General features: G+C 54.2%; 1 protein-coding gene and 1 non-coding gene across 2 annotated transcripts in view; both read right to left on the bottom strand.

The window, feature by feature from the left end:
• Positions 1-18,521, bottom strand: part of CRTC1 (CREB regulated transcription coactivator 1) — a 59,272-nt gene that overhangs the window by 12,868 nt on the left and 27,883 nt on the right. Inside the window, exons 2-8 of the mRNA XM_087816830.1 lie at positions 15,552-15,668; positions 12,554-12,691; positions 11,481-11,542; positions 9,128-9,222; positions 6,828-6,913; positions 4,582-4,622; positions 3,922-4,142 (exon numbers count right to left, since the gene is read on the bottom strand). Of these exons, the coding sequence (XP_087672956.1) occupies positions 3,922-4,142; positions 4,582-4,622; positions 6,828-6,913; positions 9,128-9,222; positions 11,481-11,542; positions 12,554-12,691; positions 15,552-15,668 (760 nt within the window). The remainder of the gene's footprint in view (positions 1-3,921; positions 4,143-4,581; positions 4,623-6,827; positions 6,914-9,127; positions 9,223-11,480; positions 11,543-12,553; positions 12,692-15,551; positions 15,669-18,521) is intronic.
• LOC148093368 (U6 spliceosomal RNA) lies at positions 6,516-6,618 on the bottom strand. Its single transcript, XR_015714525.1, has one exon. It is a non-coding gene; the product is annotated as a U6 spliceosomal RNA (small nuclear RNA).

The raw sequence follows: 18,521 nt of genomic DNA, 5'->3' as shown, positions 1-18,521 counted from the left end.
CCATCCCCCATCTCTCACTTCCACCCCCAACCTGTGTATTTTTCATGCTGGAACGTCAGCCCAGCCGGGATGCCTAAGCTAGAAACTCAGTAACTCTTAACTTCTTCCAAAACCCACATTCCTGATGGAGCTCCTGCCAGGGACTCTACATTGACCTTCCCCTCCCCTTGACCCCCTCACCCAGCAATCCGATCCCTGGATACAACTGTTGTGAAGGAGCTGAGTGAGGTCAAATTCAGTGTAGCAGCAGTTGGGGCCTGTTAGGTTATCCTGGGGCACTGTGCCAAGCCCCCCGATGCCAGGGGGAGCCCTGGGGACCTGGCCTGACCACCCAGACTGTTTCCTTGTCCTTGAGATGGAGATGATACCAGCCACCCTTGCCAGTTAACTGTGAGGCTTTAACGAGTTGTGAGCAAGCTCTAGGGAGTCAAGGCCAGTGAAGGTGCCTAACACAGGGGAGCCAGGTCCACCCTGCCAAGGGCACCAGGTCAACCTTGTTACAGAAGGTAAGATGACAGGTTCACAAGCCAGTGGGAATGCACCCAGTGCACACTGAGGGAGATGATGAGCAGCCTTTTCTCTGCCCAGGGCAGCTGCTTGCTGTGTCATCCATGTGAGGGCCAGCTCACACCTGCACTTCCCCTTGGATGCCCTGGTGGCTCTCTTGGCTGAGCACTGTGGGGGACCTGGAGCTATTGACTGCTCCCAAAGCAGGGCCTGGGGATCCAATTTCTGCACAGACCTTGGGATCCAGAATCAGGCTGCTATGGACACAGTGACATCAAGGGAGGCAGGGTCAAGAGGCCTGGGCAGGAGTCCAGGAGACACCTGCTCAGAGCGCACTCAGAATGGGTACCCTGGGCGGTTCCCTCATCTTCTCTGAGAGTCCACCACTTCGTATGTCCAGCAGGCTGAGGAACACGTGACATCCAGAAAGAGATGTCAGTGTTCAGTAAGCAGCAGAGTCAAATGCCAGGAGAGGAATAGTGGGGGCAACAGGGGCAGGTAGGCCTGTGGCAAACTGGAGCACTCTGGCCCATCTTGAAGCACAGGATCTTGACCCACTACTGCTAGGCCTTCTGATTCAAGAGAAGTCAGAAATCCAGATTTTTACATGCATTCTCCTGATGTTTAAGTGTCTGTTCAAAGCATGACACACACACTCGTGGGCCAGACAAAATACACCACTGGGCTGGATTTGGCACTTGGGCTACCAGCCTCTAACATCTGCCCTGAATACAAAGGTGATTTTGAATCCTCCGCTGGACTGCAGAGTAAGCTCCTGGCCTCACATAGGGGCCAGGAGGGCAGATGAATGCCTTACTGTTGAATTCCTTTTGGCAACCTGGATCACCTTTGGGAAAAGGAGTGGGGCCAGCTGGAAGGGAAATCTGGGCAGGCAGGGAGAGCTGCCAGAGGAGGATGAGCCAGGTAGTAGGGGCCGGTCCCAAGACACATAAGCCCTGAGTGCAGGGGCAGCCAGGCACAGAGCAGTGCCAGGAAGGAGGAGCTGGGCCTGTTGTCCTCCTGGGTCCCAACAGACAGCCAGGGAACTGACTTCAGCAAATGTGGAAGGGGACAAAAGGGGCTGCTGTCTCCCCTGATGAGAAGGCCTCTTCCTCCTCTTGGGCTCATGTTTTGACTGGTGAGTGAGCTGAGGGGGGGCAGGTAGGGACAATCTCCACATGTGCCAGAGGCCAAGGCTCAACTTGACTTAAAACGCACCCAGAAAGAAAAGCCCCTGCCAGGCAAGCCGCTGGAGCAGCAGGTTTGAAAATCCAACACATGTTAGACATCACTGGCAGATACTGGAACCAGGTGGCGGGGGTCTGGCCCCAGCCCCCAGAGTCCCCTCCCACCAGCAGCCTGACCCAGGGTCTGCCGCTTTCACATGTGCTTGTTTTCCTGTGCTTGTTTAGTCTCTGCTCAAGTCAGAAGTGCACAGTTCCTGGCAGGCGCTGGGGGGCTGCTAAGAACCCTCGGGTGGAGGAGGTGGTCCTCTGGAGGGAGTGATGCTCAGGAGGCCACACCCAGAAGTGGGGAAAAATGGGGCCAGGAAACGGCAGTGTCAACATAGCCAGGAAAAGTGGGGGCAGGGGGGACCAGGGGGCTGTAGCCCCAGAACCAACCTTGCAATATCTACCTTTGCACAGGCCAATGCTTGCACTGTTGCCCACTCGTCTCTAGGGGCCATGAGTCTCGGGCTTCCCTGAATCTGCTCATTTATCTTTGGGATTTCCCTGGTGTGTGTGTGTGGGGGGGGGGGGCGGGCACGGCTGGGTTGGTGCCCTCTGCTCGGTAGCTAAGCCTGGTGGGCATAGGGCCAGGGGTGTGGAAGAAAACGCAACCTCAACATCGTCAGGCCAGAGTCCCATTCTTCTCTTCATTGTCTGGCCTCCACCCCCTTATCTAAAAGCGTAGGAACATGGCACTGTTCACACACCTCACGTTCCCAGGCCCTGTGAGCACCAGAGACAGGACTGACTCTCCTCCACTCCTCACATCAACCTGGCTCTCAGGCCAGTCAATTTCCCCCACAAATCTCTCTTCAGTGTCTGATGGGGCCCTGCCTTGGTCCAGGTGCTGCCTCCCCCTCTGACAGCCTGTTCTCCATGAGCAGTCAGAGCACTTGCAGCAAACATGACTTTGTGTATGTGATTATCTCAAAAAATGCTGCATGGAGCTGCCCACCTGATGAACAGGTGAATGCTGGCCATTCCGTGGTCCCTGTGCAGGACGAAGGGAACACAATGTAGTGCTCTCACTGACCACCAAGTCCTAATTCCTGTACGCTCACAGAAGGGGCCCCCTTGGCCCCTCCTGTCCACTCCACTACTGGGGTGGCTGGGGATACCCTATCTCCTCTCTGAATGCAAACCCACACATTCCACAGTCAACTCAGTGCAGGAGTCACAGTGAGGTTGCAGCAGAGTGAGGCTCAGCCCAGGAGACAGGTGAGAACAAAGTAGTAACTCAGGGTGAGTAGAGAAAAGCAGAAAAGCAAGGCTGTGTAAGAGACCAGGTAGAGGGTGTGAGCAGAGGCCAGGAGGCCTCACTATGGGAAGGAGGTGTGAGCAGAGATGAAGAAGGTGAAGGGCCCCTTGCCATCTATGGGAAGAGGACCATGGGGGAGGAACAGCATATGCAAAGGCGCCAAGGTGAGCTCATCAGCTGGAGATGAGAGGTGTAGGGGGTGGGAGATGAGGGGCTATGCAAGGCCCTGAGCAGAGAAGGACCATGAGCTGACAGCTGTTCTGGGTGGAGAAGAGGCTGGGACTATGAAGGGGAATGGCAGCAGGTAGAGGCTGTGCAGGGTGAGTAGTGTCCTGATTGTGGGGCTAATAGGACATGCCAATCAGTCAAGGTGGGCAAGAGGACGGAGGAATTGAGGAGGATAGCTCCAGGTTCCTGGCCTGTGCTGCAGGGGGATAGTGCCACAGGTCCCTAGGAGGAACAGGGCTGGGGTGGTGCCAGAAGACATTGAGATGAACAAAGGCCCCAAGGGTCCTCCCTGAAGACATGGCCAGGGAGAAATGAATGTGGATCCTGGGGAGGGGGTCAGGCTAGAGTGTCCCAAGTAGGCATCCACAGTCAGCTGTGGGTGGGAAGAAAGGGAAAGCCTGGCCAACCCCATTCTCTGAAGACCCCAGCATCCCTCAGAACCACTGTCCCATCCCTGGAGGCACCATGAGCCTTCCCAATGCAGGGCCTTTGCCCAGGCTGTGCCCTCTGTCTGAATGCCATTCCCCTTGGGGTAGCCTAGTAACATTAAGCCCCCATGCTGGGCTCTGCTCCCACCCTATGCCCAGCATTTTGGAAGTGACCCTGCTCAGTCATCACAAACACACAAACACACGTGCCATCCTTGCTAGACAGTGAGCTCTGCTAGGGAAGCAAGCGTCCTCATCCTCCGGGCCTTACCCTGGCCAGTGCCTCCAATGCCCAGATGTGTCAGGTTGGCAGTGAGGTTGCCGGTGCTGCTGGAACTGCTGAGCGCCGGGAAAGTGGGTTCCTCGGGGTCCAGCGGGGTTGGAAGTGGGGAGGGGAAGTGGATGTTGGTCAGGTCGGGCAGGGAACCCCCAGTGTTGTGGGTGGCGGGAATCAGGGCTGTAGTGTTTTCCTGGTCAGCGGATGGAAAGATGCTGGGAAAAGGCCAGACAGGGGAATTGAGCTCTTGGACTGCGGCTGCCGGTTCTCCCCCAGAAGCTGTAGTGGCAGTGGGAGGGAGCTTGCAAAAAAAACCCCAAAAACTAGCAGGTGCAAAATGACATCCTGCTATCAGATGCTGTCATGCTTAAGAAACAACCATCAGCCCACACCTCCAATGGGACCTTAGGAACAGCCTACCCCTGCAGGGAAGAGCATGGGATGAGGGTCCTCCTGGTGCCAGGGGGCAGAGAGTATCTAAGGGGTGGAGCACCCCCCAGGGCAAGCCCTGCTGGATGGCCACCAGTAAGTAGCTCAGCATCCCTCTTGTCTGGACTTGCAGCCTTGTGAGCAGCTGGGAACTGGGGGGAGGTGAGGCTGCCCAAGTAGCTCTTGGGGGCCATAGGCATGCAGGAAAGTCCCACTGTGACTTACTTGATTCCAGGGACCTCGCAGGACTTGGGCCTGGACCCTGTCTAAAAGAGAAGACAGCAGAGGCTGAGCAGCCTCCTCATAGCATGGCTGATCCCCTCAAGAGGGCTAAGGCGATGCTCAAGGAGAAGCAAGCTTTTGGGATCCCAGGGAGTACCACAGATGAAAAGCATCCCCACAGGATTGGGGGGGGCTGCCTCAGACATGCCCAGGAGCCAACCAAGAGTTAAGTGGAGAGGGTCTCCCTATGGCCCCTCCTGGCTTCACTGTATCTGCCTGGTAAGGTGGCACAGTCCAGAGGTGATGTGGTGCCTTGTCAGAGATGGTGTTCAGGGGGATCGTGTTGTCTGTTCTTCATATCTTAACCCCTCAGGGCTGTGCCACAGCTGCTGGCCACCAGCTTTGTAGCAGGCCTACTGAAAACCTAGGTAGCTGAGGATAACCCCTCATATATTCCTGGATCAGGGTAAGGAGGAGGAAGGTCACCAGAGCAGAGACTGCCTCTGCTCAGCATCTGTCTGTCTACTCCCAGAAAGGACATCATGTGGGGAAGCCTGGACTGGCTGCCCTGAACACAAAGAGGCTGCCCCTCTGCCCCTAACTGACTGGCCCTCCTGTGGTGCCTAGAGCTGTGACTCCCATGGGGACCCCAGCATTCCATCACTTGAGGACTGGAACTCTGGCAACCCTGCAGGCTGGCCTGGGAGAAGGGGTCCCAGGGAAACCCTACTGGCAATAAGACCCTGGTTTTTCCTCTGTAAGCTAGAGGCATTATCACCACTGGAGATCTGCAGGCTCCAGGCCAGCCCTAGACTCTTGTTCAAGGACAAAGCAGGGGACTCTCTTCCTATGGCAGCAGACATGATAGGACAAAGCTTGTGTGCTGACAGGGGCTCCGCTTTGTCACGTTCCCAAATTCCTGTCTGCCTCTGAGGCCCTCAGGTAGACATTCCTGCTGATGTGTTCTTTACGGATTATCAAACAAGAAGGTGGACCCACTCCGGGGAGGGCTGGGCCAGCTTGCATACACACCCAGTGAGGAGCGAATGCCTCACTGGCAGTGACTGGGCCACTCAGGGGGGCATGTGACCAGCAGGCCTTGAGCCTCTATAGGGAACTGGGTGGAAGGGGTTTCTACTTGGCCACAGGCTCCTTAATTCTGGGAGTAAACATTCTCTTTATTACCAGATTTTTGTAAAGCAACTTGACAATGACTTTCTAAAGAATCTTTTCAAAAACATTCCACATAAACAGTATTAAGAATTCACCCAGCCCAGCCGGGTGTGGCTCAGCGGTTGAGCATCGACCTAGGATCCAGGTGATCGGGGTTCAATTCCCGGTCAGGGCACATACCCGGGTTGCGGGCTGCAGCCAATCAATGACTCTCTCATCATTGATGTTTCTATCTCTCTCTCTCCCTCTCCTTTCCTCTCTCTGAAATCAATAAAGATATATTAAAAAAAAAAAAAAAAAAAAAAAAGAATTCACCCAGCCTTGGCCGATGTGGCTCAGTGGTTACAGTGTTGGCCTGCGCACCAAAGGGTTTCAGGTTTGATTCCTGGCCCTAGTCGGGGCGTATTTGGGAGGCAACCAATCAATGTGTCTCTCAGATTGATGTTTCTGTTTCTCTCTCTCTCTCTCTGTCCCTCCCTCCCTTCTACTCTCTCTAAAAAACAATGGAAATGGAAAAATATCCTCAGGTGAGGATTAACCAAAAAAAAAAAAAAGGAATTCACCTACTGTCTCCAACCCACCCCAAACAAATTCAACAAAATCCCTGTACTGACATCCTCACAGAGGCACACATCACTTCGTACAGTAGTTAAAAGAAGTCTCGCCAGGATGCTGGGCTCTGCCACCCTCTTTTCACTCCCAGGATGTCAGGGCGTTTCCCCAACACTAGCCATCTTCTCTTCCTTTATCGCAGCACCACATTCAGGTATAGGTAGGGACCCTGATGTCCTTGTGTCATCCTTGTGCAGGGGCCATACTAATCCCTGTATTGTCCAATTTTAGCATGTGTGCTGTGGAAGCAAGCACGGGTTTTATTTAATTCTTTACATGCTTTTTACCAGTGTAACAGGCCTGCATTCATGCTAAATCAGTTTACTTGAGTGGTTAAATCTGAGTGAGGGTTTTACTTCAGGGAGGATAAAGTTTCCTCAATGTGTTGTTTCATCACCTTTGTCCGCCTGTGCTTATAAAAAGATCAAAAAAGAAATCACTTAGAAAAGCCCAGAGGCTCTTACCTTCTTGGTGTCCCATGCTTGCTTGGAAAGGTTCTTGTCTGTCTCTGACGTGGTCTCCTCCATTCCCGGGACTGTTAGTAGTAAGACTGCAGTGAGGTGTGGGGAGAATGAGAGTCAAAAAAGGAATCTCTGTAGCTGCCTGGTGGTACCAGGAGGGCACTTCCCTGACATACAGTCACAACAGTGATAGTAGTATAACTGCCCCAATAGTGGCTTCTGGAGATTGTACTAAAGTACAAAATGGGTTTCATTAAAACAAAACAAAACAAAAATCTAAAAAAAAGAATAACCCGGCTGGGTGTGGCCTGGTGGTTGAGCATCAACCTAGGATCCAGGAGATCGCAGTTCGATTCCCGGTCAGGGCACATGCCCAGGTTGTGGGCTTGATCCCCAGATGGGTGCATGCAGGAGGCAGCCAATCAGTGACTCTCATCGTTGATGTTTCTATCTCTCTCTCCCTCTTCCTTCCTCTCTCTGAAATCAATAAAGATATATTTTTAAATAAATAAATAAATAAGTCAGAGAACTTGTGACTTAAGCTCTAGAGCTAAGGACATGCATCAATTCAGCCTCCCTATGGGACTGACTTGGGCCTCAGAGGCCTTGGGCTACAGAGAACAGCTGAGAACTTCTCCCCATCTCCTGTGAGTGGCCAGTGCCCTGTGGACACCTGCCTCTCCCTCTTGGGCCATCATCACAGTGTCATATGGCTCAATGTCAGCTGGGTTGGGTAGATCCACCATGGTAGCTATGGACCCATGAGTTAGTTGAAATGCCAACCAGCCCTAGAGTAGGGAAGGAAGGGAAGAGAGGAGGAGGGGAGGGAAATTCTGAGAGACTGGATGGGCATCATTTGAGGCCATGAAACCAGATGTGCCTAAAGGCCCCTTTCCTTGAACTTTTTGTAACAGTGAGATTAAACATTTTCTTGATGAGACCCAATTTATTCATGCCTGTTGAAGGTTCAGTTTTGCACTGGCAATAAAGCCATAATTAACAGAGAGATGGGTCAATTTCTCCTTCTTGAAACCTGGAAGGGCCAGACTAGGAGGTGGGAGGGCAGCCAGACTAACCTGTGACCCCCTCACTGTTTGGGCCCCTCCTGGAGAAATGAGGACAGGTAACATGTCTCCTTTTCCCCACCTAAAGGCCAACTGGACTCTGAGGTGCCAGGGGTTCCAGGCTTGCAGCTCTCTTCCACAGTCACAGAGTCCCACCTATCTCAAAAGCCCACATTTCTTGGGAGACTCACCAGGGAGACCACCTCAGAACTGCCCCCCAGACAGGAAACAGGAGGGAAGCGCCAGGCACCATGTCCTCATCACCTCTGAACATTCAGAATCTTGGCTTTTATTATGAAGATAGTTCCTTCTGCAATCTCGCCTTCACTGCCTGATGAGCTAGGGTCCCAGAAAGATGGAGTACAAAGAGAGCCAGCCCCCCAAGGGGTAACATTCTGGTGGACAATCCTCCTGTCAGTACAATCTCCCTGGTGTTTACACACTTGCACAGTGAACTGCTAACAAAAAGCAATAAGGATTTGGGCTTTAACTGTACGTGATTCTCTGGTTTCAGTGTCTTGGGACAGATAGGCCCCTATGGGGTTTCCTGGGGCTGGCCTCACAGAATTGCGCTCCCCTCTCTGGATGACAATGCCCCAGTTTTTAAGATGGCAGATGCCCTCCTGGAAGGTCCTAGTGATGCTGCCCATGCCCAACTCTGAGGAGGGGCTGGGGGCCTGGGCAGATCTGCCCCGCCACAGAGCTATGTACATGGCCCAGTTGGAGAGGAGGCTCTGAGCAAGAGCTGGGAAAGAACCAGCTTCTTTCCCATCCACCAAGGCCAGAATGAGCCCAGAGGCTGTGGACCATGAGGGTTCTGAGCAGCACAGCCAGGATATGGTCTAGTATGGGACAAACTATATCTGAAGCTGAACATCCAGCTTTGGTCTGCTTGGTCATGAGCTGATAACTGTCCCTTTTGCTTGAGCTTGCTGCCTCCTACGTTTGAAAGAAACACACAAGGCCCCCAGGCTGAGTGGCCATGCTGAACCCATGAATAGAAGGCAATGGGTATTTACAAGCGCTGTTTTCTCTGGCTAGAAAACTCATACACACTCTTCAAAACCCAACTCAAATAGCGCCATCTTTGAAGTTTACCTGAGCCCCTCCCTTTGTCCCACAGCACCCAGAGTCTTCCTTCGCAGGTCTGTCCACCCATGACCTATGACCTCTGGGAGCACAGGGACTACCACTGGCCTTGCCTGACCTGAGGAAAGATGCCAGGTGCCTGGCCCATACCTCTTTTCTGGTGTGCGTCCTGGGACCCTCCCGTAAAGGGCTCTGGCTGGGTGGGCGTCATTGTGCTCTGATGCAGGGCAGAGTCAGAATTGGTCCTGGAGAGAAGAGAGACAGTGAGCCTGGGCCCTAAGGGTGATGAAGGGGGACAGTCCTGGCCCCACTTGATCCAGGACACACCTGATAGGACAGGGGGCAGTTGTAGGTCTTTTTTGTGGACTCTTGCACCTGAGCATAATTCTCAAAAGAACCACAGGAGTGGCAGTGACCATGGTTTTCATTTGCAAAGCCTGTTTGCAGCCCGGCTGGGCACAGCTCAAGGGTTGAGCATCGACCTAGGATGAAGGAGATTGCGGTTCAATTCCTAGTCAGGGCACATGCCTGGGTTGCAGTCTTGATCCTCAGTTGGGGGCGTGCAAGAGGCAGCTGATCAGTGATGACCTCTCATCACTAATGTTTCTCTCTCCCCCTCTCCCTTTCTCTGAGATCAATAAAATATATATATTTTTTAAAAGCCTGTTTACAGCAGAGATGTTCTCTGTCCTAACCTGCCCCTGTCTGTCCCCACCCCCTGTGCATTTCTCAGCTTTAGGGAAAGGACAGAGCCTTCATGCTGAAATCTTCTGGAGAGGAGGTCCAATGGTCCCACAATGGGCAACCCCACCCTCTGGGATACTCACTTACGAACCAGGTATGATGGACAGGAAGAGTAGGCAGTGACATAAGGCTCAGAGAAGGCCCCAGAAAGAATGCAGCCCCTGGGGGGAGGAGGTTATGAGGGAATGGCATGTGTGTGGGGGGGGGAGGGGTCTTGTCCCATTCAGCCCAAATGCTGCCAGGAGTTCCACACTCTGCCCCAGGGACAAGGGCAATCTGCCCCCAGCTACAGGTGCCTGGAAGGAGGGATTACAGAACATCCCTCAGCTGCCCAGGACACTATGGGAATCCAAGGGTAGCTGGGTGGACATGTAAAGGACAGATCTATCAGCACTGCTGGCAATTCAGGGATGGGAATAAGAGATGCATGCACTCAATGGGGACATCCCAGACACTGAGAATGGCATGGAAAAACTTAGTTAAGGGAGAAGAGCAGGTTACAAAGGATCAGCCAGTCTCAGACCCCAAGGCCAGGTAAGCAGTGAGGAACCAATCAGGGTCCTAGCCCCACCACCAGCTGTGTGTCTTTGAGCAAGAATTCTGACCTATGTTCACTTCAATAGGGATGATAACACCCATTCTATAATGCTCTGTATTTTTTTTTTTTTTATTGATTTCAGAGAGAGGAAGGGAGAGGGAGAGATAGAAACATCAATGATGAGATTCACTCATTGGCTGCCTCCTGCATGCCTCCTACTGTGGATTGAGCCCACAACCCAGGCATGTGTCTTGACCGGGAACCAAACTGTGACCTCCTGGTTCATAGGTTGATGCTCAACCACTGAGCCACACCAGCCAGGCTCTGTATGTTTTATATCAGTTAATGTATGTGACCGATGAATAAAGCCTGATATATGATAAGTGCTTGGCGGGAATTTAATTATGTTATTGAATTAAATATATTACATGTTGTATTATATACATATATATTTTTAAGTTTGCTTACTTTTGGTCTTTTACTGAAATCTCATACACACATACACATTTTCTGTGTGTGGTAAAGCATGCGTAATATAAAATTTACCTTTTTAATCATTTTTTTCATAGTTTAATTTTTTTTAATTTATTGATTTTGAGAGCAAGCAAGAGGAAGGGGAGGGGAGAGAAACATCAATTTGTTGTCCCACCCATCTATGCATTCACTGGTTGATTCTTGCATGTGCCCTGACTGGCGATCAAACCTACAATCTTGGCATATCAGGCGGATGCTCTAACCAACTGAGCTACCCGGCCAGAGCCTTAACCATTTTTAAGTGTATACTTCTATGGCATTAAATGTATTCACACTGGTGTGCAGCATCACCTGTATTATTGTAGGTATATATACTTATTATTTTAGACCTTTCTAGATGATGGCATTATGGGTGTTTTTTCCTCCTCTAGGTATATTTATTTATTCTCCTAATCTTCTAGCAATAAATGTATAATACTTTTATAATCACATTTGCATGACTGTTTAGCAATGTGGGAAACCACAACATTAAATCCAGGGGGAAAAGCAAGCTACAACACTGAATATCCAATATAATCCCAACTTTGCTTAAAAAAGAAAAATAGAGCTGATTTCTACAAACTCCTGGATGCTTCTTAGTTTTGTCATTTTAAAGTGACTACTACTGGTTTTTCCAAGCACAACCAGAATGAAAGTTTGGTTTTGTTTTCAACAAGAGGGCTGGGAGGCTGGCTCCAGATCACTGACCTTCTCCAGCTGGTATCCGAGGGTGGCGAGAGGTACACGGTACCATAGGGGCAGCTGTCCGCTTGAGAGTGCGTTAAGGGGACTGTGCTGTTGACTAAGGCCCCACCCTAGCCCCAAAAACCTGGTGGCCAGGCTACTGGGAACCTGCAAACAGCTGGGGCTACAGGGCAGGAAAGGGGGGGGCCCTTCTTTCCTGGCTGCAAGTGGCCCCAGGGGTGGCCCTATCCACCTAGCACTCAGCACTCACCCCCTGCAAGTGCACGTGTGGGTTGCACCCCTTCCAAGAGGGGCCTCAGCTGTGAAACCGTGGCCCACAGGGGCGGCATGGAGTCTAGTTCAGATGACCCAGGTCATGACTCTTAATTCTGGACTGATGGGCGGATCCCAGGGCCTGAGGGCTCCGTCTGGGGCCCAGCTGGTTGGGCTCCCCCAGCCACGGAAATGAGAACCAGGAAAGAACAGGCTTCTCTGTTCTAGGAAGCAGGGGCCCCAGAGCAGCACTCAGACTCTGGGGTGGGTGGGGCTGGCTGGCTGAGCACCAAGGGGTGGCTGAGGTGGGGGGGGGGAACTCCTGACGATCTCTCTGCTTGGCTGAGGTGCAGATGGGAGTTCTGTGTTTTCAGATGGTCTCCCTCAGATCTGTCTGGGTCTAGCTCGGACCCTCTCAGTCACACTGCCCTGGCTGCTCTGTCCTCTACGTCACCCTGAGAGGGGTCCACCAACATGGCCTTGATGTGTGGTCACCCTGTTCACAGCCTTCCTGGGTTCCACTGCCTAGCTAGGCGTCCAAGTGCAATGTGATTCAGTGTCACCTTCCCCAACTCTCACCTCCCCCAACTCTCACCTCCGGCTGCATGCTCCAGCGGCCACTTCTGCATCCTTGTTCCTGTGTCCCTCAGTCCCCACCTAGTGAAAGGCTCTTCAGCTTGCCTCATTGCCTCCTCTGGGAAGTCCACTGGAGCCACCCTGATCCATCCCCAGAGCTGGTAGCTCCATTAGTTAGACAAACTCAGGGTCCTGCAGTCACCAACAAGGCCCTGCCCCTCTGCCCAAGTCCTCTGGGAAAAGGATATCTGCCGTCCATGTTTGTCCACCGACAGAGGCCGGCGGTGTGGGGAGCCGAGCCGGCCGCGCTCCCGGTATACTCTGTCCACCAGCCCATGGTGCCGGGTAGTCCGGCTGGTGTCCAGGCCTGAGGACTGGAAGGGTGTCTAGGGGAGGGGAGAGGGAGAGGAAATGGAAAAAAAATGAGAGAAATCCAAAATGGTTATCAGCTGTGGCCTGACCCCAGGATTTGACCTCAGGGCCTCCCACTCCTGAGACAACCTTGGCCACCATGAGGCAACCTGAACCAGTTTCCTCCTTTGACCAGCTCCCGGCCTCCTAACACTGCAGGGTTGGGGGTGAGCTGAGGACCCTGGGCACCAGGGCGGCAGGCGTGCAGTGCAGCCGGCATGCACAGGCCAGGCAGAGCGGCACAAGCTCGGGACCAGTGCCGGCCAGGGTGCCAGGGGTGCAGACGGCCTGAGCACTCCCCTACCCTGACCCCTCCACCCCCACCCTCAGCCTCACCAGGTGCAGATGGCCTCCACCTTCTCTCTCGGGCCTGGCTGGCCTACTCTTCCCACCTACGTCATCTCTGGAAGGGCTGCCAAGAGACAGCCCAAGGCTTCTAGCCGAGGATGTCAAGGGCCACCTGGCCAAGTGCTGGCTCCCTGGAGGCTGATTGTTGAGCCTGGGGTCAGCCTTGCCTGAGACTCAGCCCCTAGTATATCCTGGCAACACCATAAGCCAAGTGCAGGCACTTTCTGGGGCCCTGGTCTACGACTTGGCAGGATAGGGCTTCTTCCAGCACCTGAGGCTGGCATGAGGTCCCTGGCCAGGCCCTGCTCCCTCTCCCAGCTCCATGCCCCTGGCCCCCCCAGGAGCCTCTCTCTGCCATCCCTGGCACCGAGGGGCTTCTTGCCATCTGACTGTGGTAAGACTGGCAAATTAAGCCAGGTCTGGACACAGCCCATTTCCATCCCTGCCCATCTGGTCCTTGGGCCCTCCTGTCTTCTCTGGGAAGAGGGGCAAAAAGTGGTTGGAATCTTGCTCTTCCCCATGTAGCCAAACACCTCACCTGGCATTCAGGGTTGAATGCTCTCCCAGTGTCCAGGATCCTTGTCTCTCTCTGACCTAGCACAGACCCTGCGAGCTTGGGAGATGGCTGTAACTAAGAGACGAAGGGAACCTTGCCATCCAGCAGGAACACCAGAGGGCAGAGGCCGCTCATCTCCTCTCAGAGATGCCTGGGAAGCGGAGGGAAAACTGAGGTGGCTGAAGCAGAGCCAGAGGCAGAGAGAAGCTCAGCCCGGCCACAGCCCAGCTCACTAAGATCTGTGTACATGTATGTGCATGTGTCATGGGAACAACCATGCAGCGTTGGTGCGCATGCTCAAATTCTTAGGTGGGGTCCCTCCACATGAACACACAAAACTACCCCAGACACTGGAGGGGGGGGTTGCAGAGCAAATCTGTTTCCATTGTCAGACAGGACACCTCCCACCAGGCCAAGAGGGCAGCCACACTGGGGACACCAATAGCCTCAGCCCAGGGGCTCATTTACCAGAGAGACAGGAGCTGTTGCCAGGGCATCCCCCAGAAATCCGATGGGCTGGAAATGCAAAGAATTGAGACTCTGAGATGCTCCAGCCTCACCTGGTCCCTTGGGACCCCAACAGGCCCCTGCACCCTCAGCCCCAGGGGACTCCACACCGACCTAGGCAGGGCAAGCTCAGGGTGCCCAGAGAAATGCTCTCCTCCAGGGAGGAGGGGGGGATAGGAAGACAGAGGAAGGGGAGAACCATGGAGGAGGGAGGAGAACTCCAACTTAGAAGTGCCCTGATGAAGAGGTCAGGTTTTGGTCAGCTAGACAGCTCTATGCATCTGTTGTGATGAGAAGGCTGTCCAAGCAGGCCCTGCCCCAAGGGCCCAGAGTTGAGCTGGGCAGACCCTGAGCCAGCCTGGGGGATCCTGGCCAATGGCCTTCTGCATCCCAGTAGCGCTATCATGGGAGAAGTAGGAGCAAGGGGGTTACTCGGGTGGGAGCTGAGCTCCCTGAGGGACCATCCCAAGTTCCACCTGGCCTATCAGCATGTGGACACATGTGGCTGTTTCTGGGGCCCTGTCTCAAAAATGGGACAAAAGGGTAGCAGTCCATGGACCTGTCCCTGCAGAGCAGACACCATGCTGGAGTGGCCTGGGTCTCAGCCCTGGCTCCCTGGCCCACCTTGACTCCACTTCAACCTATACCAGTGTCAGGTGTGGCCCCGGAGAAGAAGCTGGCACTGCACCCAGGTGGTGAGTTTTATCTCTCCCCATTTATGACAAGGATGTGCATGGGGGACCTGTGGCCTGCAGGAGCCATGCTGTGTGGGTCTCTGCCAAGAAACATTTGCAGACAAGTGGGGTCAGGCCTCAGGGCCTCCTTCTGAGAAGCACTGGGCTTGAGGATTAGTGAGGCTGATGGAGCCAAGCCCCAGAGGCCCTAAGCAGTTCCCGCTGCTGCACAGACAGCCAACAGGTGTAGTGGCTGCTGAAATGCTCGAGGCCAGATTGAGGCCTCACTGCAGGGTCTGCTGATGCTGACAGGGGACCTGGCCACGGGGGATCTGGGCGAGGCCTGAGCAGGCCATCCCAAGGACAGGAAAGGAGTAGGCAGGTGTGGGGTGGGAGGGCTTTGGCAATTTGCTGACACTGGCTGTCCAAAGCAGCCATCACACACTCACACACACACACACACACACACACACACACACAATTTGCTGACACTGGCTGTCCAAAGCAGCCATCACACACTCACACACACACACACACACACACACACACACAATTTGCTGACACTGGCTGTCCAAAGCAGCCATCACACACACACACACACACACACACACACACACACACACACACACTCACACACACACACACACACACACACACACACACTTGCACAGAGTGGTTGCATCACAGGCGGGAGGCCAGGGCAAGCTCCCCTAGGAAGGCAGTGTGGGAAGGGGGTGGAGGGGTACTCACCTGGAAAGGCAAATCCACAGTGCCACTCCCAATCTGGTTCACATTGGGAAGGGACCCGCCATAGTACTGGCCACGGCTTGGGCCCAGCTGCAGGTACTGGGACTTCTGGAGCTGGAGCTACAAGAGAAACCAGCAGCTGCAGCAAGGGCTGGGGGGGTTTGTCCCCAACACACCTCAAAGAGCACCCCTCCAAGGGCCCTGGAAAAGACCCAAGTGGTGGAGTCAGTGGTACCAGTTAGAGAATATAGGACCCCATGACTGAGAATCTCAAAGAAGCCAGGTGTCTCTCCACCCAAAGAGACAGAATCAGAAACCCAAGGTGCCACAAGAGGTCTTCCCCAGGACCCTGAACTTGGGGGAGCCTCCTTTGCTGGCTGACAGGGCAGTTTTGTGAATGAGTGAGAGTATCGAGCAGGCCTGCAGCCTACAGCCCAAGGAGGAGGCCCCTCACCCACCAGGGGAGCTATTTATCATTGTGGCCAAAGGCTTCATTAGCAGGCACAGGCCTGAGGCTGCAAAATGACACCCAGACAAACATAAAAGAAATCTTTCCAATGGCCTGAATCAGAGGGGCCAGCTCAGAAGTGTAGCACTGGCTTTCAAAGTGCAGGATGTGGATCCCTCTGGCAGCACACAGGACTAGCAGGTCTGCCAGACCCTGCCTGAGTTCAAGGGTCCTGCCCAAGGCCCCAGGCTCCTTCCACCTGTCACTCTGTCTCACCAGGGCTGGCTGCAGTGGTTGGCTCTCATCTGGGCTGGCGGAATTCCTGCAGCCCTCTGCCCATCATTCAATTGGGGACTTGTCCCACCTTAGAGCCAGGAGCCCGAGGCTCCCTGACCAGTAGTGGCCGCCTTGGACCTGGCCTGGCATCTGCCTCTTCTCTCCCAAGCAGCTGATGCCACTTTTGGGGAACAGCAGCAGATGCCCTGGCCCAGGCAGCACCACCTGTAGCCCATCACACTGCTGTGGGAAGCAGGTGTCATGAATGAGGGGCGGTGGCCGGGCACGCAGGAAGGGGTGGTGTCACTCTCCCAGCTGGGGCAGTTGGTTGCTAGGGTCGACTGTGTACACAACAAGGCCACTTGCAGTCCCTCACAAATAGCTCCTGGCGGCCTCCACCAGCTGGCCACCCACACTCCCCACTTCCCAACGACGGCACAGCTTCCTGGGGGGGGGAGGCTTGGATACTGGAGTGAAAGTGAAGCCTGGGAACTGGCCACCCACCCAGCAGAGCACCTAACCCAGGTAAGTAGCTTTTTCCTGCAAGCTGCGTGGAGCTGGGAGAGAGGCTGACCTTGCTCTGTTCCTACCCAGGTGGTTTTCAAGAGTCTGCAGGGCCTAGCCCAGGGTCTGTCTCCGACATGAACACCCCACTGTGTCCTTCCCCACATTCATGAGGGACAACACAGGCCAGGGACCCTACCCATGCTTTGGCACAGGTAATCTCAGACCCAAGACCCACTGATGCCCTCCTTGTGTCAGAGCCACATGGCAAGAGCCTGCCGTGCTTCCACCTCTTAAGAACCGGGCCACAGCCCCCTTCTGGCCCTCAGTTTCCTCCACCAGTTTCCTCATCTCAGCCCTGTGCTCCTTTGTTTCCAGGCAGGGCCCCTTACCCCCCAACACATCCTGTGCCCAAGCCCCACAGTGCAAGATATCCTTCTCCCCCAACCCCGCCCAACACCCATTCCCTTGTAGAGAGCCCCGTGTAAATGCTGACTTCTCCAGCCTCCTTCGGTCCCACCTTGCTGAGAGGACCCCACAAGGGTGGGGTTGCCCAGCAAAGTGCACATCCTCAGCTTCTGTCAGTGCCCATACCCCTGCTGGGCACATCCCTCCCATCCTGGCAGCATCCACAGAGCTGGGTAAAGTGGAGACCACAAGGGCAGGGAACAGGGAGGGGGCCAGTGGCCCTGGGAAGATGTGTGACAGATGCAGCCACTTCTTCAGGGCACTCCCCTCCCCAATCCTCAGTCCCTCCTCCCCCTCCAACAGGATGCAGTGACACCCCCAGCTGCCAGCCCCTCCCAGGCTTCACTCTCTAGACAAGCTAGCCTTGATCAGGCCCAAATGGTGGGCCTTCTAATGAGATTAAGGGGAGCCAGTGTGCTGAAGGCTGAGCTCTGTCCAGCAAAGCCAGGTTGGGCGAGGGAGAAGTCCTGTGTTCTGAGTAGGCCTGTTTTCCCCTCTCACCACGAAGGCTTCACAGTCTGGCCCTTTGCTCTCCCCGACCACCAGGCTCCACCAACTGAGACTGTTGCTGCCATGAGGCCTTTGCACTGGTGCTGCCTCCTCCAAGAGGCTCTTCCCACTGGGCTAGCCCAACACTGAGCACCTCATCACCATTGGGTTACTTCCCCCACAGCTCACTGTCCAAAACTACCTGACTGAGGTATGTGACTGAGGTGTATGTCCGTCTGTCTGTTTCCTCCCATCAGATTGTCGGCCCCATAAGGACCCTGGCACAATGGAAGAGCTCAGCATACACGGAGAACAAATGAAAACAGGTGGCATGTGAGTGCAGGAACAAGAGTTGGATGCACTCAGGATCCCAGGCAGGAACCATGTTTCTCCTGTGCCCACATGGAACTGCTACCCCCAACCTGGAGAAACTGAGGCAGGCCCAGAATAAAAACAGATGGCTGTCCAGGTGCAGAGGCAGCATGTGCCCCAGTCTAGGGCCCAATGTGAGAACCACCCATGAGAGGGAAGCAAACAGCACATACTGTCCCCTTGCCAGCTCGAGCACATGATGCTTTCAGGACTGAGCACTAATTGGGATCCAGAGGGATTTGCACACCCTGGCCCAAGCCACCTTTGGGGGTGTCCCTGGCAGGGAGAGACCAGGGCTTCACCCAGTTCTTCAAGTGTTCCAGCACCCATGGGGGCACATGCAGGGAGCCCCCAAGAGCCCCTGATAGAATCTAATTCTGAGTCTTGTGGTGCCACCAGTGGGTTTTCTGGGTCCA

Source organism: Miniopterus natalensis, chromosome 4, assembly GCF_054644295.1.
Source record: "Miniopterus natalensis isolate mMinNat1 chromosome 4, mMinNat1.hap1, whole genome shotgun sequence".
In the NCBI taxonomy this organism is placed as follows: domain Eukaryota; kingdom Metazoa; phylum Chordata; class Mammalia; order Chiroptera; family Miniopteridae; genus Miniopterus; species Miniopterus natalensis.
This window is presented reverse-complemented; position numbering and strand designations above follow the sequence as displayed.